This window comes from Salarias fasciatus, chromosome 6 (assembly GCF_902148845.1).
Source record: "Salarias fasciatus chromosome 6, fSalaFa1.1, whole genome shotgun sequence".
Classification (NCBI taxonomy): domain Eukaryota; kingdom Metazoa; phylum Chordata; class Actinopteri; order Blenniiformes; family Blenniidae; genus Salarias; species Salarias fasciatus.
In genome coordinates, this window is record NC_043750.1 from 445,627 (window position 1) to 467,287 (window position 21,661).

The 21,661-nt window shown below is 51.0% G+C and overlaps 2 protein-coding genes across 2 annotated transcripts in view; one reads left to right on the plus strand and one right to left on the minus strand.

Moving 5' to 3' along the window:
- Window positions 1–1,413: 1,413 nt before the first annotated feature.
- Window positions 1,414–13,390, minus strand: tpcn3 (two pore segment channel 3). Its single transcript, XM_030095203.1, has 19 exons — window positions 12,490–13,390; window positions 11,047–11,129; window positions 10,748–10,862; window positions 10,377–10,505; window positions 8,749–8,865; window positions 8,420–8,538; window positions 8,247–8,348; window positions 8,028–8,154; window positions 7,699–7,906; window positions 7,376–7,520; window positions 6,983–7,168; window positions 4,580–4,644; window positions 4,403–4,490; window positions 3,955–4,024; window positions 3,570–3,789; window positions 3,402–3,492; window positions 3,073–3,186; window positions 2,691–2,812; window positions 1,414–2,615 (listed from the first exon to the last, which is right to left on the minus strand). The coding sequence occupies exons 1-19, from the start codon at window positions 12,577–12,579 to the stop codon at window positions 2,482–2,484; spliced, it is 2,325 nt and encodes a 774-aa protein (XP_029951063.1). The 5' UTR covers window positions 12,580–13,390; the 3' UTR covers window positions 1,414–2,481.
- Window positions 13,391–17,817: 4,427 nt separating this feature from the next.
- The window catches only part of LOC115391071 (nidogen-1-like), a 30,100-nt gene continuing 26,256 nt past the window's right edge, over window positions 17,818–21,661 (plus strand). Inside the window, exon 1 of the mRNA XM_030095167.1 lies at window positions 17,818–18,021. Within this exon, the coding sequence (XP_029951027.1) occupies window positions 17,818–18,021 (204 nt within the window). The remainder of the gene's footprint in view (window positions 18,022–21,661) is intronic.

Below are 21,661 nucleotides of genomic sequence, written 5' to 3' on the forward strand. Positions count from 1 at the left end.
TGCAGAGGGCCATACACTCTTGACATTTAAGAGAGAGAGGGGTCAGATTCTCCTGCCTGCAGTGAACAGTTTACATATCTTTGGCTCTGCTGCTTGTTAGACTGTCTCCTTATTTACCCTTTTTCATTATTATTACTATAGGGGCTACCAGAGTTTGCTCTAATACAGAAATAAAAGCTTAACTTACATTGTAATGTATCTTATTTTCACAACAGTCTGAGAATCAATACATAACAAACTCAGTGGCTTAAATCTCTAAGGTTACATGCAGGTAATGCAGAGTGGGTGGTACAGTTTCTTGTTATGAATATGGACTTACCTGAATGAGTGGCATGAAACAGAACTGTGACAGAGCTTTGTCAACGAAATCCCCACCGAAAAATCCCTCGTCCTTCAGTTCTGCTAGAAACGTGATCCAGGGTTCAACTCCTTCTTTTCTCATCACTCCCCACCAGCTCTCAATTCTCTGGTTTGCGGTACTTGCTCCTGAGATGTAGCTTCTCTCCGCTGCTCTGTCATCCACGTCTTTTCTCCGTAAATACCGCTGAATGTCTCTGACCACCACGTTCTCAGTGCCCATGTCAGTCCGCACCAGCTTGGGGCAGCCCCCACAGCGCTCCACTGCCTCCACAAAGTAACCCCGATAACTTTCGGGTCGCTGTTCGTGAGTGCGGCCCGCAGCCAAATGACGTTGCGCGAATACCCGTCGATGCAGCCATTAATGCATATCCCATATGGCTTCAGTTTGTCGTATGAGTCTATGTGCCAAACAAAGTTCGGTCCCTCAGCAAAATATTGCCTCCGTCTGAGACGTCTGGACTGGCGAACTTGAGAACCGACGGGGTCAAGTAGAGAGAGGAGGATCCTGACGTCTTCTTTTCTGATGGAAATACCGTGTTGTTTACACTTTGTATACATCCACCGGTAACCGTGATCCTTTCCTGTGTCTTGCAGTTGGTCGACAATGAAATCTATCCCAGCGTCCAAGTCGTATCTTCGCCGGTAGAGCAGCCTGGCTCTCAGGATTCTATGTAAATGCCGCTCGGTGATAATAGTTCCTTGCAATGCCAGGCTTTTCAGAATGTCTCTGTAGCTCATTCCCAGTCGGAAATAAAATTCAATCACACTGTCTCTGTTCATCTTGTCGTTTCAGTTTCTTCTGCTGCCTCGAACTTTGACCCAGAGAACACCGATGGGTGTGCTCACCCAGTTGGCCGGGAATGATATTAATTCGTGGGAACGAATTAGTAATTCGTGGCCACAATTTAATTTTTTTTTTTACCATGTCATGTCCGGGGCTCCGTAGATTGTTGCATCTGAGTGTAGAAATAAAAATCGGATGTAATTTCTGCAGACTGAATGAATGAATGAATGAATGAATGGATGCTGAGCTATGCCTCACATTACCTCACTTTATTGTTCATAAGTGAAACCACACAACTCTTTTTTTTTTCTTTGGTGAAATAAAACAGCTGGATGCTGATGCTTCAAAGGGAGAGAAAAATACACCTGAATTCGGGTGTGACCTTTATCAGGCTTTACAGGTGATCGGGTGTTGTCCAGTTGGATCTTATTGCATTTATTTCTAACTTTATGAAAGCTGGAAAAAGGCGGTATCACATTCTTTTTGTCATTTCACAGATAAAACAAGTGCATTAGCATGATATGAGAGCAATAACTGAGTTAAGAGTGTCTCTACTGAGATATCTGCACGACGTCAACTTCTGCACATTAATGAGACTGGAGGAAGTCCGTCGGAGGGGTGGAGCTTTGTCAACACGTTCCACAGCTGGGACAGTTTAAAAACCCTGCAGAATGTCCACCAACAGCTGCGTCATGTTCAACGCTCCTGACTGAACGGTGGATTCCAGGTAAAGCAGACGGAGTCCTCCGGAGCAGGTCCTCAGTACATCCAGCCGCTCCAGCCTGGAGAAGAACACCTGCAGGGACGTGGTCTCTGCTGAGGCTTTGTGGCCTGCTGGTCTCCAGGTTTGGAAAAGGGAAAAACCCTTCAGAGACTCAAAGTCTTCATTCGACAATCAGAGGAAAGAAAATAAAGAACAACAGAGGTGAGTCTGATCATTCTGACTGATCATAGCTTTACTCCTGCTGGTATGAGATGACAAGAAAGAATGTCAATGATTCTCACACACACACACACACACACACACACACACACACACACACACACACACACACACACACACACACACACACACACACACACACACACACACACACACTATACAAAATCATAAAAGCATGTTTTTTCATTGAATCAGAATCGTCCGTCATGTTGATCTGATCTGCGGCTGAGTCTCAGCTTTCTGTCTTTCTGGAGTGAAGAAGGGAGGAAACCTGAAGTCCAGCCCGTCCAAACACACCTGAGCGAGATGGTGTGTGTGTGTGTGTGTGTGTGTGTGTGTGTGTGTGTGTGTGTATTGGACGTGGATCAGATGGTGTTTCCCAGGGAGTGCAGGTCTAGGCGGAGCTGAAAGAAGGGTTGCTAAAGCTGGGGCTGCTCTGCGCTTCAGGGTCACTGCTCTCATCCAAGTCTTCAGGATCCAGATCCGACTCGAACATTCGCTGCAGCAAGGCGTCGACGGTTCGATACCCTGACAGAAAGACACGGCGCTGTTATCCCCGACGGCCCGCCGTGTCTCCAGACCCTGGTCTGCGTCTCCACTCACGTTTGGAGGCGATCTTAAACATGAGGTGAGGCGGGGCGGGGCCGGCGCCGTCGCTCGGGCCGCTTCCCAGCTCGTTGTCCATGGTTTCCATGGCGTTGACCAAGCCGCCATCCATCTCCTCCCTGGCCAACCGACACAAACAACACTGGGGGTTAAAAGACGTGTGTCGCAGTGGTCCGAACCGTCTGACTGATTTACCGCATTCTAACAACGACGCAGGATGTCAGTATGAGTCCACGTTCTGCTTCCTCTCCACTGGTGGAGAGGAACCAGCGGAGACTGAACCAGCATGGGACGTTCTGATAAATAACCGTCTCCAGGTGAAGACAGTCGTCCACATCAGAACGACTGTGTTTCATGTCAGGTTGCCGTGGAAACGTACTGCGGCGCAGCCAGCTCCAGCTCCTTGATCTTCCTCTCCAGAGAGGTCAGAAGGTCACTCTTCTCAAAGGAGTACTCCACGAAGAAGGCCTCCAGGACGAACGCCACAAAGATACTGAAAGACAGAGGAGAGGGACAAGACGGCGTGGAGGCGGCGCTGTGTGTCGGCGCCGTGCAGCAGCGCTGCGGTGCAGGCAGCGCTGCGGTGCAGGCGGCGCTGCGGCGCTGCGGTGCTGCGGTGCAGGCGGTGCAGGCGGCGCCGTGCAGCAGCGCTGCGGTGCAGGCGGCGCCGTGTGGCGGCAGGACGCTGGCTCTCAACGCAACACTCACTTGATGATGATGATGACCACCACGATGTGGAAGAGGATGAAGAAGAGCCGGGCCGAGGCGTGCGTGACCGCGGCGAAGCCGCTGCTGAGCAGTGAGCGTCACGTTAAAGAGCACAGAGGTCAGAGGTCACAGGTCAGCTTCCTGAACACGCCACAGCCTGAAGGATATCATGCCACTGGTTGACCACCGTCAGCTCCACCAGCAGGACGAAGGACGACACGATGTTGTTGAAGTTGTTCTTGCAGTAGTTGAAGTGAGCGAAGGCCGTGCCTCTGAGCAAGGCATTTCCACAGTAAGCCTTCGCCGGGTCGCTGGAGTCCGCCTCGAAAAACCGCACCTTGTCTTTGAAGAGCTCCATTCCGACCACGGCAAACACGTAGTAGACCACCTGGACAAGACCAGAGGTCAGAGGTCACAGCTTCAACACCCTTTAACACACTTCATCCTGCATGTGCACAGCGCACACACACTTCACTCTGCTGTGCACACACACTGCCGTACACACACACACACTGCTGTGCACAGTGAAATGAGAGGAAGAAGTGGTCCTTACGATAATGAGCTGTCCGAAGGTGAGGATGGCCGGTCCGATCCTGATCAGGGTGTTTATGATGGTCCGGAACCTGCAAGCAGGGCAGAGGACACAGTGTGGACACAGTGTGGACACAGTGTGGACAGGACAGTGTGGACACAGTGTGGACAGGACAGGGTGGACACAGTGTGGACACAGTGTGGATAGGACAGGGTGGACACAGTGTGGACACAGTGTGGACAGGACAGGGTGGACACAGTGTGGACACAGTGTGGATAGGACAGGGTGGACACAGTGTGGACACAGTGTGGACAGGACAGGGTGGACACAGTGTGGACACAGTGTGGATAGGACAGGGTGGACACAGTGTGGACACAGTGTGGATAGGACAGGGTGGACACAGTGTGGACACAGTGTGGACAGGACAGGGTGGACACAGTGTGGACACAGTGTGGAAAACGCCGCCAACCTCTTGATGCTGTCCACCACTCGGATCAGTCGCAGGACTCGCAGGATGAAGACGATGTCCAGGATCTGCCGGCTGGTGTACCCTCCGGCTGGACAGATTGACAGACAGTTCTCAGGCATCGGTCAACACGTCAGGCGAGCGCTCTGACCGGCCGGCGCCGGTCCAGAGTCTCCTTACAGGACTGCAGGGCCGAGTTGACCACCGTGGCCACGAGAGCAGAGACGACGATGATGGTGTCAAACCTGCAGACAGAAGACAGCAGGGGGTCAGACTGACCGGGACCACCGCAAAGGACCCTCTGGGATCGTCTCTCTTTAGACTGAGGCTTCGATGGATCAGGCAGGAGCGGGTATAGATCGGGCATCGATCAGGTTCAGATCGGGCAGGGATCAGGCAGGGATCGGGTATGGATTAGAGATGCGTGGATGGCTCATTTTTCCATCTGCAACCGCTTCTTAAAATCTCCGTCCGCCCGCATGAAAAGTTTTTTTTAACAATTTTCAAAACCGAACCCGCCCGCCATCCGCAGAGCAGTGTTTAGGCTATTAAAATGTTGCTTTTTTATTTGAGTGCTTCAACCGCAACCCGCCCGAATGTCATTAAAATCTTAATTTTTCGACACGTCATCCACCCGATCCGCGGTTATCCCTGGGCTCCGCGGGTGCAACCGCAATCCGCACATCTCTGGTATGGATCAGGTATGGATCAGGCATGGATCAGGTGTGGATCAGGTATGCATCAGACAGGGATCAGGTGTGGATCTGGTGTGGATCAGGTATGGATCGGGTACAGATCAGGTATGGATCAGACAGGGATCAGGTGTGGATCATGTATGCATCAGACAGGGATCAGGCAGGGATCAGGTGTGGATCAGGTAGGGATCAGGCAGGGATCAGGTGTGGATCATGTATGCATCAGACAGGGATCAGGCAGGGATCAGGTGTGGATCAGGTAGGGATCAGGCAGGGATCAGGTGTGGATCATGTAGGGCTGCACAATTAATCGAATTTTGATCATGATCACGATTTTGGCTGCTGCGATTAAATTTAGATGATCGTCGCGATTTTTAAATTGAAAAAACGGGCTCTGTTGCGTGTCAAATCAAGCACTTTTTTAATCCAACAATCAGCCAACCACCAGGGGGCGACCTGAGCCGTGTAGCTCCTGCTGCCTTCAGGGACACTCCGTAAAAGTAGCTGCTGATGGACGCCACTGCGGCGTCTCAGTCAGCTGTTAGCTTAGCTGTTAGCCACCGATGAACTAGCTGGCTTTGAACGATTCCTTCATGCTCAAACATCAGTCGATGGAACGCATCTCAGCTTCTGTACCGGTGGAAAGAAGATGTAAACGCTGAGCGTCTCGGACAGAACGGGAAAAGCTGTTATTGACGGACAGTTCAGGATGTGAGCGGCGTGGCGGCGGCTTGGAGAGAAAGAGGGAATCATTGTTCTGGTAGGTTTCATTTCTGGGTTTAGCGTGGCTGTTTACTGTTCTCTTGTTGTTTTATCTTCATCTTGTTGTTCAGGGATCATCGTGTTGCTCTCAGGGGTTAGAATGCAGCAAGTGACGGTCGCTCAGCTGTGAGGCGTTCAGGTTCCAAAGTCATAATCCGGCTCTTTTCAGAACAGAGGTCTGGTCAAACGTTTGTAAAAACTCACAGTCGGCGCGTCTATATGTTCGTTTCTAAGGGAAAGCGATCGTTCACAACATTGACATGGTTCTAAATAGTTGTTTAGATTCTAATTAAAACATCTTCAATTATGTGCGCATGCACACCGGACTTCCTGAAGTGCTGAAGACGCACATCTCCAATTTGACACTTGTTTGTTTAAAAAAAAGTGCAATAAAAAGGTATGTTTTACATAACATAATGAATAATCGTGATGAATAATCGTGATTTCAATATCGACAAAAATAATCGTGATTATCATTTTGGCCATAATCGTGCAGCCCTAGGATCATGTATGCATCAGACAGGGATCAGACAGGGATCAGACAGGGATCAGGTGTGGATCATGTATGCATCAGACAGGGATCAGACAGGGATCAGACAGGGATCAGGTGTGGATCATGTATGCATCAGACAGGGATCAGACAGGGATCAGACAGGGATCAGGTGTGGATCATGTATGCATCAGACAGGGATCAGGCAGGGATCAGGTGTGGATCAGGTAGGGATCAAACAGGGATCAGGTGTGGATCAGGAATAGATCAGACAGGGATCAGGGAGGGATCAGGTATGGATCAGTGGTTTTCACTGTCCAGCTGGGAGTCCTGGTCCAGGACCAGACCATAACCTGCAGATGCTCAGTACTTTCAACATGAGACCAGCAAGTCTGCCAGGAAGAGCTGAAGCCCGCCCGAGGCTAGCAAGCTTCACAACAGCAGGGTCAAACATAAGGCCTGTGGGCCAGAGTCGGCCCCTAAGAGGCTCTATCCGGCCCACCAAGCCACCGAGGACACGGTGAGACAGACCCTGCACCGAGACCTGAGCTGGGACGACAGAATGAAAGCCACGCTGCCAGCGCCGGACTGAAAGCGGGTTTTGCGTTCGGGGGGGGAGGGGACACGGCGGCTCACCAGTTCCAGAAGCTGTGTCTGGAGAAGAACGCCCGCGGCTCGAAGACGTACAGCTTCAGCAGGATCTCCAGCAGGTACAGCGCCAGGAAGACCCACTCCGAGTGGGCGATCAGCGGGTTGTCCTCGTCCAGACCGATGAAGACGGCGTTCACCAGGATGATCAGGTCATACAGCACCACGAAGGCCCTGACCGAGACAGGCGGGGGGACGGAGGGACGGAGAGAGAGAGAGAGAGAGAGAGAGACAGAGAGACAGAGAGAGACAGAGAGAGGCAGAGAGAGAGAGAGAGAGAAAGACATACGCTGAATCCCATTTCCCCCCTCAGCCCGCACACACACACACACACACACACACACACACACACACACACTGCTGGTCAGACTGTCCTCTCACCGGTGTTGGACCAACCGGCGGAGCAGGCGGCTTGGGGCCGACTGGTAGAGGGCGGGGCAGAGGCTCTGAAGGGGGTGTGGCCTGGACTTGAGCGTGATGACTTCGATGTTGAGGAGGTCGGCGAGCTGGACGAACGCCGCCTTACCTGAGCAGAGGACAACGTCACAACCAGCAGCTCCCGAAGGCTGAGACCTGGTCTGGACCGGATCTGGACCGGGTCTGAGACCTGGTCTGGACCCGGTCTGAAACCTGGTCTGGACCGGGTCTGAGAGCAGGTTCTGGAGCAGACTGAGACCTGATTGGTCAGTGTTTGGCCGACCCACCGATGCGGCCCTGGCTGCTGGAGTCCAGGACGCTCCACAGCAGCAGTCTGTGGGGGTCGCTGATGTCGGGCCGGACCATCCGGACCAGCTGGTTCCAGCTGGCCTGAGTCACCACCGGCTCGCCGCCCTCCTGCGCCTGCTCCTGCAGAACCAGGAAGGCCCGGGACATCTTCTGCCTCTTGGCTCGCACCAGCTGACGCACCTCCTCCTGCCGGACCAAGGAAACCAACAGGTCGGCCATCTTGGATGAGCTCTTGGTGGTTTTTGTCATATTTAGGTTCTTCACGCCTCAGAGCTGAGCGGCGTGCCGTCAGGAGCGGCGGCTGTACCTTCAGGTGCTTCTTGTAGGTGTTGTAAACCACAGCCAGGAAGACCGACATGAAGATGTAGGTGTTGACCAAGATGTAGACGATGAAGAAGATGGCGAAGACGAAGCTGAAGTTGTACGCCGGCATCCTGCCGACCAGACACGAAGCGAAAAGTGAAGCGGCGGCGGTGAAGTGTGAAGCAGCTCGTCGCTGAGGACGGAGGGGCGGGGCTTCTCTCACATGACGTCGGGGCTGTTGGCCGTGGTGACCAGCACGTACAGGTCGAAGACGATGGACAGGTAGTTGGTGAAGTACGGTTCTCCCTCCAGAGTCTTCAGGTCCCTGCAGAGAACACACTGTGACGCTCTGTTCCTCAGAAAGGCTCCGGCGGCGGTCCGTCACTCCTCACACACCGTTTGCCCAGCAGCTTGAGCGCCATGAGGGAGAAGATGAGCAGGCTGAAGATGAAGAGCAGGAACACGTAGAAGATCTGCGGCAGGGCGTTCCGAATGCTCCTGAAGGCCCTGCGCAGCTGAACCATCACACGGAACCAGAACCAGAACCAAGTCAAGAAACTGAAGGCCAACATCCTTCCTCCTTCCTGCTCACTGAGGAAAAACTGAAGTGTCCCTTTATCCCAGGATTAACGTTAACGTTGGACACGCCACGCGAGACGAGCTTCTGCCAAACCGCGGCCTAAACCTCCCCCAGAGCTTCAGAATGTGAGGGACAGACGCCGTACCTGCCGTCCCTCCGTCACGTTGACCAGGAGCAGCGGACGCAGGACTCTGGACCAGCGGACGGCCTTACACCCAGACGCTGTGAGAGCGCCGTAGACCATCATGTCCACCAGAGTGAGCTGGAGACAGAGGAGGACAGCACAGCTTCAGCCAGGTTGGGGGGGGGGGGGGGAGGCAAACACAGACGCACAATTCCCAACACTGTTAACTACGAAACACCACTAAATAACCACTGAACACCACTAACTAGTGATCAACACCACTAACTAACCACTGAACACCACTAACTAGTGATCAACACCACTAACTAACCACTGAACACCACTAACTAGTGATCAGCACCACTAACTAACCACTGAACACCACTAACTAGTGATCAGCACCACTAACTAGTGATCAGCACCACTAACTAACCACTGAACACCACTAACTAGTGATCAACACCACTGACTAACCACTGAACACCGCTAACTAGTGATCAGCACCACTAACTAACCACTGAACACAACTAACTTCTGATCAGCACCACTAACTAGTGATCAGCACTAACTAACCACTGAACACCACTAACTAGTGATCAGCACTAACTAACCACTGAACACCACTAACTAGTGATCAGCACTAACTAACCACTGAACAACACTAACTAGTGATCAGCACTAACTAACCACTGAACACCACTAACTAGTGATCAGCACAGTGCCTTGGTCCGTTATTCCAGTGTAATTAGCTCCTGTTCCATTAAGCTAGCGAGGCCCTCCTGTGGCAGATCTGCTCAGACACTGCTTCAAACACCAGGAGAGGCTCATCTTCTCATCGTTCTCCCTCTGGAACACACACACACACACACACACACACACACACACACACACACACACACACACACACACACACACACACACACACACACACACACACACACGCGCGCAGTCTTGTATTTCTATCCTTGTGGGGACCGTCCATTGACTCCCATTCATGTCTAGCCCCTAACCCTGACCCTTACCCTAACCCTAACCCACACCACAACAAAGCCTAACCCTAAAGAAATGTTTTTGCACTTTTACTTTTTTCAGTAACAACAACATGGTCAAGAAAACACTGTTTCTCCTACTTAGGACCGGAAAAAGGTCCCCACAAGGCACGTCGTTCCACGTTTTGCTATCCTTGAGGGGACATTTGGCCCCGACAAGGATAGAAATACAAGAACACACACACACACACACACACACACACACACACACACACACACACACACACACACACACACTGAATACACCTCAAAGCTGAGTGAGCAGGAGGAATATTGAGAGATCCATCATCACACACAACGAAAGAACAACAACAAGAAAAAACACTGAAAAACACAACCTTCAGAAAAGGACACACACGCATGCGCGCGCGCACACACACACACACACACACACACACTCCTGCTGTTAGCAGGAAGCAGTGAGGAGGTGCTGACTCAGCAGCAGCTTTCACAACAGCCCCACAACGTCTCCTCAGCACTTCTGTGTTCCGACAGGAAGCCCCCCTCTGGCTCCATGGGCTGGAAGAGTGAGGGACCGGGTGGGACTAGGTCCCTGATCCGTCCTCCTGGACCGCCGAGCAGCAGGGCGCCTGAACCTACCAGGAGGATGACGATGATGCAGATGTTCTTGGGGTCTTTCCAGAACTTGTCTCGAGGAATGACTCTGGCGTAGTGAACCAGCCGCAGCGTGAAAACCAGCAGGCAGAGCAGCTCCACCAGCATGGTGGCCTGAAACACGCACGCACGCACGCACGCACGCACACACACACACACACACACACACACACACACACACACACACACACACACACACACACACACTCATGGTGGCTTCCAGGTTCAGTCACAGACACTAACACATCAAACTATGGCCGCTTTGACTGGTTACCCTGTCCTGTAAACTGGGATGGAGACAATCAGAAAGTGCAGGTGTGTGTGTGTGTGTGTGTGTGTGTGTGTGTGTGTCTCACCCATGTGGGCAAAGCCACGACCGCCGGCTCCTCAAAGAAAGCCAGAGACAGGTTGACGAGTATGAAGAGGTAGAGGAGCACCTTGGCCACCCAGTGGTTGTAGAGCAGATATAGTCTGAAAAGACACACACACACACACACACACACACACACACACACACACACACACACACACACACACACACACAAACACACACACACACACACATGACACACACACACACACACATGACACACACACACACACAGGACACACTGAGGTGGTAAATCCTCCGCTGGGGGCAGGAGCCGGTCCTCACCTGACCACGGCAGGCGAAGCCTCGAAGCAGATGTTCCTGTTGTACTGAGCGTCCGACACAAAGATGGCAGCCAGCTCCAAGTCCTGCAACACGCCGGGCGGACACTTAATGTGGAGCGCCACAACACGAGCCAAGTGAGTCTGACAACCAGGGACTGGCTGGAGCCACACTCTGGAGGAAGTCCAGGACTCCATCCTCTCTCCAAACCGGTCTCTGTGCTGCTGATCAGTGTTTCAGAAAAGAGACTCACACTGTTTGGTAACACTGCTTCATGAAGTCCTGCTTCACCTCTGTTAGGTGTTTTGATCCAGAACCCTGCAGCAGAGTTCTGACAGGAACCAGAGGAGGGATCAGGGATCACATCCCTCCGATATCAGCTTCTCTTCACCTTCCTGTTGAATCTAGAACTCAACTCTGAACCTGAACATCCAGAATCCATCAGAGTTGTTGGTCCCACATGATGCAGCAGAGCGCTTGGTTCTCAGAGTGCTGGTCAGCTGGAGGCTCTAGGTTCTCTACAGTAGAACAGGAGCAGAGCTTCCAGCCATCAGGCTCCTGTCATGTGGAACCGGGTCCCAGGTTCTGACAGTCTCTGCTTTAAGATCTTTGTCTCTGGTAAAGGTTCAGTTACCGCTGCTTCAGAACAGTCACAACATTTTCTAGAGAAGCTGCTGTAGGCCTGGTTCTACAGGAAGTCTCCTCTGGGTCTGGTTCTACAGGAAGTCTCCTCTGGGCCTGGTTCTACAGGAAGTCTCCTCTGGGTCTGGTTCTACAGGAAGTCTCCTCTGGGTCTGGTTCTACAGGAAGTCTCCTCTGGGTCTGGTTCTACAGGAAGTCTCCTCTGGGTCTGGTTCTACAGGAAGTCTCCTCTGGGCCTGGTTCTACAGGAAGTCTCCTCTGGGCCTGGTTCTACAGGAAGTCTCCTCTGGGTCTGGTTCTGCTGGGTCCTCCTGTTCTTCCAGTGTTCCTCTCTGTACTTGCTCGTGAAGGGGTGCTGATGTTCTCTCTTAAAGCTGCTCCGAGGTGTGTTTGGTTCTGGATTCAGATAAACTGCTGGGTGGAGGTGACGTGGGTCACGTGGGTTATTATTATTATTATCACTATTATTATTATCATTATTATTATCATCATGGATCCTTCTGGAGGTGCTGATCAGGATGACAGCTGGACCCCAGGATGTCACGTGATGTTCGGATCCTGCAGTGGAGAAACTCCACAGGTTTGGTGAAAGCAGGATTCTTTAATTGCACGAGTCGTCAGAGTTTCAGATATTACAGCCGCAGTGTGACCGGAGAACGAGGACGTTTCTACATTCATTAACAACTTTACGAGCTCAGAGTTCATCACATCCCGCTGTCACGAGCAACACGCACCATCATAACGGAGAGAGAGAGAGAGAGAGTGTGTGTGTGTGTGTGTGTGTGTGTGTAACGTGACTCTCACCTCGGTGCTTTTGGGAGGATTCCTTCCGTTCTGCGCTCCTGTTCCTTTCTCCGGCCGCTCACCGGGAGCGTCCCGGCTCGCCTCCGACATCTCAAACTTTCCTGCGCGCAGCTCAAACTTTTGCGGCGGGGGTTCCGGTTCGAGACCGAGGGTCCGGTCCGGTCCGGGACCGGGTTCAGACTGGGGTTAGGGTCCTGGTGAGGGGCCGAAGGTCCGGTCCGGGGCGGGCGCGGCGGGGCTCAGACCGGGGTTCTGGTCCTGGTGAGGGGCTGAGGCTCTGCGGACGTCAGCAGCAGAGGAGCACGCCTTCGGCTCGGTTCGGCCCGCTTCGTGCTTTTCCGCCGCTCGTGTGCAGACCGCGGACGACCCGGCTGTGTGAGACGGTTCACGGGGAGAACCATCAGGTCCAACACCCCTCCTCCGGACGCTGCTTCTGATTGGTCCACTGAGGCAGCGGACGGGGCGGGGCTAAAGGAGGGGTTCAGCACGTGACGTGTTGTTTTAGCTATAAAGTTATCATTGCAGCAACTTCACTGACTTTTAATATTCTTTTACAGCAATAGTAAATGTGTCATCTTGTGAGATTGTTTCCTTTACGTCTGCATTTATTTTCCTTCCAGAAAAATGTTCTTTTTTGGGTTCCTGCTGTTGTTCTCTGTTCACTTGACAGGAAGTAACAACTGTTTGGACCTTAACTTTAAACAGAAACAAAATCCACAGAAAACTTTCAAGAACTAAAAGAGGTGAGTGTTTCGTGGCTCAGGCAGAAGAACCGACTTTACCACAGGAGCCGAGCCCCACATCCATCCTGTCAGACCAGTCCAGGCTCACATCCTGGACCACCTCGAAACAGGACTGTGCTGGATTTGATGCTACAGAAATCAAACCGAGTGCAGCTGTGAGTGAAATCTAATACTCAGCTGTAGGGAGCACATGATGAGGAATCCTACAGAGAAGAAAAGACCAAATCACAGACCCTCCCTGGATGTGTGGAGGACATGATGGAGTGTGAAGATCAGCTCATCGGCGCCGCACGAAGATCTGCAGGACCCAAACGACTGCAGGTCTTGTCTCACGCTTTAACATCACACTGAGGAAGTAATATGGTCAGACCACATCCTGCCGAGGTCCTGAACTCTCACCTGAGCCTCAGCAGCTTCAGCACCGGGCCACAGCAGTAACTGCTGCAGAGGAACAGCTCAGTGCAAAACAAGCCTCAGTGGCCCAAATCCAAACTTTCCAAACGGGATTTAGGCTCACCTATTGATAATAAATCTGAATATGTGATTAATGGAATAAATGGACACTTTATTACACGTATCTAAATGATTCAAATGTTGATATGGAACATTCATCTGTAACTACAGATAGTATTTCTACATTCACTGACATAGATCAGGGCTCTGTGGCTGTAGATCTGTTCTAGGCTCTGTGGCTGTAGCTCTATCTGTTGTAGGCTCCGTGGCTGTAGCTCTATCTGTTCTAGGCTCCGTGGCTGTAGCTCTATCTGTTCTAGGCTCCGTGGCTGTAGCTCTATCTGTTGTAGGCTCCGTGGCTGTAGCTCTATCTGTTCTAGGCTCTGTGGCTGTAGCTCTATCTGTTCTAGGCTTTGTGGCTGTAGCTCTATCTGTTCTAGGCTCCGTGGCTGTAGCTCTATCTGTTCTAGGCTCCGTGGCTGTAGCTCTATCTGTTCTAGGCTCTGTGGCTGTAGCTCTACCTGTTCTAGACTCTGTGGCTGTAGCTCTATCTGTTCTAGGCTCTGTGGCTGTAGCTCTACCTGTTCTAGGCTCTGTGGCTGTAGCTCTACCTGTTCTAGGCTCCGTGGCTGTAGCTCTATCTGTTCTAGGCTCCGTGGCTGTAGCTCTATCTGTTCTAGACTCTGTGGCTGTAGCTCTATCTGTTCTAGGCTCCGTGGCTGTAGCTCTATCTGTTCTAGGCTCTATGGCTGTAGCTCTACCTGTTCTAGGCTTTGTGGCTGTAGCTCTATCTGTTCTAGGCTCCGTGGCTGTAGCTCTATCTGTTCTAGGCTCTGTGGCTGTAGCTCTATCTGTTCTAGGCTCCGTGGCTGTAGCTCTATCTGTTCTAGGCTCCGTGGCTGTAGCTCTATCTGTTCTAGGCTCCGTGGCTGTAGCTCTATCTGTTCTAGGCTCCGTGGCTGTAGCTCTATCTGTTCTAGGCTCTATGGCTGTAGCTCTACCTGTTCTAGGCTTTGTGGCTGTAGCTCTATCTGTTCTAGGCTCCGTGGCTGTAGCTCTACCTGTTCTAGGCTCTGTGGCTGTAGCTCTATCTGTTCTAGGCTCTGTGGCTGTAGCTCTATCTGTTCTAGGCTCTATGGCTGTAGCTCTACCTGTTCTAGGCTTTGTGGCTGTAGCTCTATCTGTTCTAGGCTCCGTGGCTGTAGCTCTACCTGTTCTAGGCTCCGTGGCTGTAGCTCTATCTGTTCTAGGCTCCCTGGCTGTAGCTCTACCTGTTCTAGACTCTGTGGCTGTAGCTCTATCTGTTCTAGGCTCCGTGGCTGTAGCTCTATCTGTTCTAGGCTCCGTGGCTGTAGCTCTACCTGTTCTAGACTCTGTGGCTGTAGCTCAACCTGTTCTAGGCTCTGTGGCTGTAGCTCTACCTGTTCTAGGCTCCGTGGCTGTAGCTCTATCTGTTCTAGGCTCTATGGCTGTAGCTCTACCTGTTCTAGGCTTTGTGGCTGTAGCTCTATCTGTTCTAGGCTCTGTGGCTGTAGCTCTATCTGTTCTAGGCTCTGTGGCTGTAGCTCTATCTGTTCTAGGCTCCGTGGCTGTAGCTCTATCTGTTCTAGGCTCTGTGGCTGTAGCTCTGTCTGGTTCCTTCTTCCTCTCCACCCTCAGCTGGACTCCAGAGGAGGAAAACCCAGACGCTGGCCTCCGCTCATAAAACATGAAGATAACGCAGAACTGCAGAAAAGCTGAAATTCCAGCAGGGGGCGATGGTCTTGGTTGCAAAAAGAGCCCGGATCTCATTTGAACCCGTTCAAAGCATGCAGATTTTAGAGTATAAATCTCCCGGTTCCAGCACAGGTTCTGGTTTCTGTCTCTAGTTTCATCAGCCGTGCTGCTTCAGCAGACTCTGATTTTCATATAAATCATCTGTTGATTCTATTTTAAGAGTTAAAGTTTTGCATAAATCGTCCTATCACTGCTTATTCAAGTCTTCTGAATCTCACAACCTGAGCTCCTCAATGACCTGCTGGTCCCAAACCACCAGTGGTTCAGCCTCCAACTAAACTCAGGAAAGCAGAGACCCTCACCCTGGCCCCGGACAGAACCGGCCCCTCTATCAGCAGAACCTCAGTGATCTGAGAACCTCAACTAAAACCCAACTGAGGAACCTCGGGGTGATCTTTGACAGCGCCGTGTCTCTAGACCACCGCTCAGACAGCTGGTTAGAACCGGTTCCTTCCTGCTGGTTAGAACCTGTTCCTGAAAAGCGCTGTAGAAATACATTTTACTTACTTACTATCTCAGCTCCTCCTCTGATGCGGTCATGTGACGGGCTGGACCAATCACATTTACATCTGGTTTCAACATGGAGACGTCCTGCTGGGCTGGCTGACATCTTCAGAACGGGATTTCTGAAAGCCACGGGGCATTTTATTTACTATCTATGGGAACAACCGGCTGAGAGCTGAAAGGTGAATCATAGTAACAGAACCATCACATTACCTCATATTATCACGGTAACGGCATTGTAACGCTCATCTGTCTTTTTGTGTGCTCATGTCAAAGGTCAAAGTAAAGCACAAAGACTTTTCTTTGTCTTAATTTAATTTATTCATTTTCTGCCGCTGGTCCCTTTCGGGGTCGCGGGTGGCTGGAGCCGATCCCAGCTGCTATGGGCGAAGGCGGGGTCACCCTGGACAGGTCGCCAGTCTGTCACAGGGCTGACATATATACACATACAACCATTCACTCACACATTCATACCTAGGGGCAATATTTTTTTTTTTTTTTTTAGAGTGACCAATTAACCTGACGTGCATGTTTTTGGACCATGGGAGGAAGCCGGAGTACCCGGAGGGAGCCCACGCGCACACGGGGAGAACATGCAAACTCCACACAGAAAGGCCCTGAGCCCCGGCCGGTATTTGAACCCCAGACCTAACCCAGCGCTAACCACTGCACCACCGTGTGGCCATAAATGTAATAATAATAATAATAATAATAATTTAATTTAATTTAATTTAATTTAATTTAATTTAATTTAATTTAATTTAATTTAATTTAATTTAATTTAATTTGATTTGATTTGATTGTGGTTTAGCTTTCTGAGCGGTTGAAGCATTTGCAGTTAAAAACAGCGACAAGCTTCAGGTTTTGGAGAAGCTATTTAAAGTCTGCTTCTTCCTTCCGTGATCAGAGTCTGAAACATGCCGGCGGGAGGCGGGATGGAGGAGAGCCGCACACAGACACATTGGGCCCATATGCACTGGCAGTGTGTGTCCAGCAGAGGGCGACGGGGGGCTTCCAGAAAGAAGGCTGCACGCGCTCAGCCGTGCGTGCCGGAGGAGCTGAAGTGGAGCTGAAGTGGAGCTCCGGTCTCCCGGCTGGATTCTCTGTGAGAATCTCCTCATGGTTTCAAACCAAACGACGGAAAAACAACAAATGATGATCTGAACGGCGGAACAATCAAAATGCTGTCCAACAGGACTCCAGGTGACTGCTGTCCACACACACTGCGGTCAGAACAGCTGAGTGTGTGTTTCACCACTTCACACCCAGCTGACAGCTCATCCCCAACACGCTGAAACAACAGAAAACACACTTCACGTCTCTCAGCTGTTTTTCTTGAGGTTCAATTTGGTCATCAAAGAGAGCAGGACAGGAGAGAATGTCCTTTCAGGAGGAACTCCGGACATATTTCATATTTTAAAACAGATTTCAGATCAGTTTTGGCCACTTTTTCAACTTTGATGCATAATTTACACAGAAACGGCATTTTAAATACTTTCAAATGGAATTTCATGTCTGGGACTGAAATGATCCATTCTCCACCACCAGCCGCGTCGCGGACCACATGTTTGACCCCCCTGGTTTCAGGGACGGACCTCCCCTCCCTGTCGGGGCATTGATGGGTCCCTCCTCCCCCCCGGACCCCGTCCGTCCTCCAGTCTGCCGCTGGTCGCCCTGTGAGCCTGCACCGTGCGTCCTGCACCGTGCGTCCTGACCGTGCGTCCTGCACCGTGCGTCCTGACCGTGCGTCCTGCACCGTGCGTCCTGACCGTGGAACCTGCTCGTGCGTCCTGACCGTGGAACCTGCTCGTGCGTCCTGCCTGCTGCTCGTGCGTCCTGCCCCGCGCTGAGGATGAGCCGCTGCCTCCGGCTGTGGTGCTGCCTGCTGGGCCTGCTGGGCCTGGCGGCCCGGGGCCGGGCTCTGGAGCTGGACGAGCTGTTTGCGTTCGGAGAGGACGCCGGAGACCAGCAGCTGCCGCCGGGCTCCGACTCCACGGCCGAGCTGGCGCTGAGCCACCCGCTGGGGCTCTTCAGGGAGACCTTCCACACCGCTTATGTGAGTCAAGCTGCGGCTGCGGGGCCAGGGTTCGGTGCGGGATGCTGGGTTGTTACAGGCACTCTTTACCCCAAACTGATGAATCCAGTCCTCGAAGGGGCAGTTTTCCAAAAGTCAGCTTTTTATTTTAAAACTAACCCTTCAAACGAAAGAACAGTGACAGAACACGTCGATATTTTAATTCTGATGTGATTTGAAGACGTTTTTCTGAAGACATGGGCGTCTTAATGTCACGATGAGACAATAAAGCCGTTCAGAGAAGGCATAAGGAGAATTGTGATCCTTTCAGAGTTACGAAACACAACTTCGTTTTGTTCGGTTTCACATTTTCCAGAAGATTTTAATTCAGTTGGAAAAAGGTTTATTCATTTTTATTGTTTAAACTTTGAATCAAAAAACAGCCCGAAACACATCATATAATGATGTATTGTGAAACGTTTTGGACAGCAGTGTTGAAATGTGTCACAGGAAAGGTTAAAGGAGAACAAGCAGAAATGACTTTAAACTTTAAGTGAGAGCATGTGATGGGACTGAGGCAGGTCAGCCTTTTCACAAGTTGCTAATATTCCTCAGTCTGCAGCGAGGTCAGAGTTCACGGATCGATCTGACACGGAAACACTCCTGGAAGCTTCTGATCCATCATCAGGAAGGCTTCAGCCAAAACAACAGGAAAGATGTAGCAAAGTGTGTATGAGTGTGTGTGTGTGTGTGAGAGAGAGAGAGAGAGAGAGAGAGAGAAAGAGAGAAAGACAGAGAGAGAGAGAGAGAGAGACTGAAACACATCACACACTGAACTCATGTGAAGTCCCAGCAGTTGGCCTGAGCCTCCAGTGGGGGGCGCTGCTGTGACCTTGTGCTGTGGGTTTGTTGTGGAAACTCTGTCCAGAAGGCGGAGTTTAGTCTGTGAGCTTCCAGATAAGTGAATCCAGATAACAGTGAATCCAGATAACAGTGCTCTTTCACTTGGCCCAACTTCACCAGCTGTAAGCGTGCAAACCTCACACAGGTCTGAGAGAACTGTTCAGTAAGTCTTTTTCCCTCGTGTGTGTGTGTGTGTGTGTGTGTGTGTGTGTGTGTGTGTGTGTGTGTGTGTGTGTGTGTGTGTGTGTGTGTGTGTGTGTTTGTGTGTGTGTGCTGCTTCGCAGACTGGTGCTTGTTGTAAATAGAAGAGTCTCGGTGTGAGACCTGTGAAGGTGGCAGGAGGTGGACCACACACAGGGAGAACATGTAAATTCGGCCTAATGAAATGCCGCACCTGAAAAGGGGTTCATGTCAGCGTGCGAAACCGCTGTACCTCAGTGTCAGAGGGCTGAACCCCCCCCCCGGTCCTCCCTGCAGTCCCTGGTCTCCTCGCCATTTGTTTCAGCCTCTTGTTAAAATGGGGGTACGAGGGCCGTCCCGGGTGGAGGACCAGTCCGGGGTCCTGTGCTCTGCCAGGACAGGAGGGGGGTGGCTGCTGGGGGTCCTGCTGGTGTTAGCACAGCAGAGGTTCCTCACTGGGGGCAGGCTGCTGCTGGTTGGGGATTTCCTGGCCCTGGACTCACTGAGTCTTCTGCCTGGGTTCAGTCGGAGGCATCATACAGTTAAAGTGGACCACTGCGTTAAGCCAGGCTAGAAATAAGTAAAATACATAAATAATAAATAATACATAAATAATAGTAATAAATAATCACTATGTCCACGCTTATCTGACATGAGCATTCTGGAACAGATTCTGAGGAAAGGCTCTCCACTGGATTCACAGCCTCAGTGTTCATTGAACAAACAAAGAATGGATTATCTAATATGAGGGCCTGGAACTTGGAGTGGAACCTCTGTTGAGTCTGTACGGTCTCCCTGGTGACTCTACAGCTCCTCTGTAGTGACTCTACAGCTCTATAGTGACTCTACATCCTCTATAGTGACTCTACATCCTCTATGGTGGTGCTCCACATAGGAGCTTTATACTGACGTGAATGAGCTGTTGGTTTTATTTTGAAGGATAAGCTTGTTCTTTCACTGCAGATGAATGCCGTTCGGTGGAAAGTGACTGAACGGACCGCTGTGTTGACGGCAGCAGAGCTCTGACCGTGTGAGGATCGCTCTGCCAGCTGTCAGTCATTATTTCTCAGTAGTTTAGAGACTTCTGAAAGTCTGCAGTTAATAAAAGACTCACAACACTTTTAAGTGTCTCCAACTGCTCCTCACAGTTCTTAAAACCAGTGACATCCTGCCGCCCTGGGCCTCCCCACTAATTATCAGTCCCTCTGCTCTGAAACGCTGCTGCATTCAGAGGAATATCCGACTGACATCCTCCAGAGTCGTCTATCCAACTGAACCCGAAGAAAACTCCCAGAATCCTCCTGCCTTTAGCTGCAGCTCCAAAGGGAGTGGAACCCTGGCACATCTGGAAAGCGTGGACAGAAGACATCTGTCCTCCTGAAGCAGACGGCAGTGCTTCCCATGTCCCCGGTGATGAGGATGATCTCAGGGGTCGGACATGCGAGACGTCGGCAGCATGTCTCCAGGGACGTCCTGCAGGCCGTCCCTTCAGTGGAGGCATTATCAGAGGGTGAGCCGGGTCAGGAGCAGGCATGGACGGCAGACATGCCACAGATCCTTCACTGGGTCCAGAGCATGAGGCTCTTCAGCTGCTCTGGAGCGGCTTCAGCACACTTCAAGGACAGCATGGAAGCAAACCTTTGATTTTGATTCATTTTTTCATTTTGCACAGCAGGCCGTCCTTCAGAGGAGCTGTTACTTCACAGTGCAAGGTGACACATGAAGCTATACAGCTCATTGGAGCATTTTTAAAAAAGTGGAGTTTCATTCAGTGAGGGAAGACTTTTTATATGACAATACAGTGGGTTTACTTGAATATTTGATCTGCAGAGATCATGACATCTGCAATTCGGTTAATTTGCTTGAATTGTCAAGGCTGGTGACTGAAGCCAAAAGCAATCAGAGTTCCGAGCTCAACAGAGTTTACTAAAAGTTCAGAAGCAGAGAGAACCCAAAGCGCAGTCCTGAAGGGTAGTGAGAGCTGAAAAGTCCAAAAACACCAGGAGTAGACAGTGTGTGATATCAACCCATCTGGCACAGAACAGGAAGACAAGGCAGCGGCTGCAACATGAGACCGGAACAGAAGACATCCACAACCTTCACCATGACACAAGGAGATCCAACAAATGGTGTAAACAGCTGAAGTGCTGCTAAAGCGAGAAATATAAAAGCATAAAGCAATTAAAATGGACAGACAAATATATAAATTAAAGGTAAACCTCCGAGACACATATGGACATTTTCCCACTGAACTTTTAATAAACAGCTACAACTTCTTAAAGAGATAAAACTGTTAAAGACACTGTTCAAAACTGTAAAAACACTTCAGATGAAATAGGATGAAGCACTTATGCTCCTGATGAAAGCTATTTGGTAGAAAAGTGTTTATGAAGCCGTGTCTTCACGACGTCCAGCACCGTCAGCAGGTGGTGTTGATGCTGTGGTTTTTCAGAGCACAGCAGGATGTGAAGCTGCCAGCTTCTCCTCTCTGCTCCACCCATCACCCACGCCCGCGAGGGTGTAGTCAACGGTTGGAGACAGGAGACGGTCCTGTTGGAGAAGAGCTGCTCAATTCTAACAAACCCGATTCCTCCTCTTC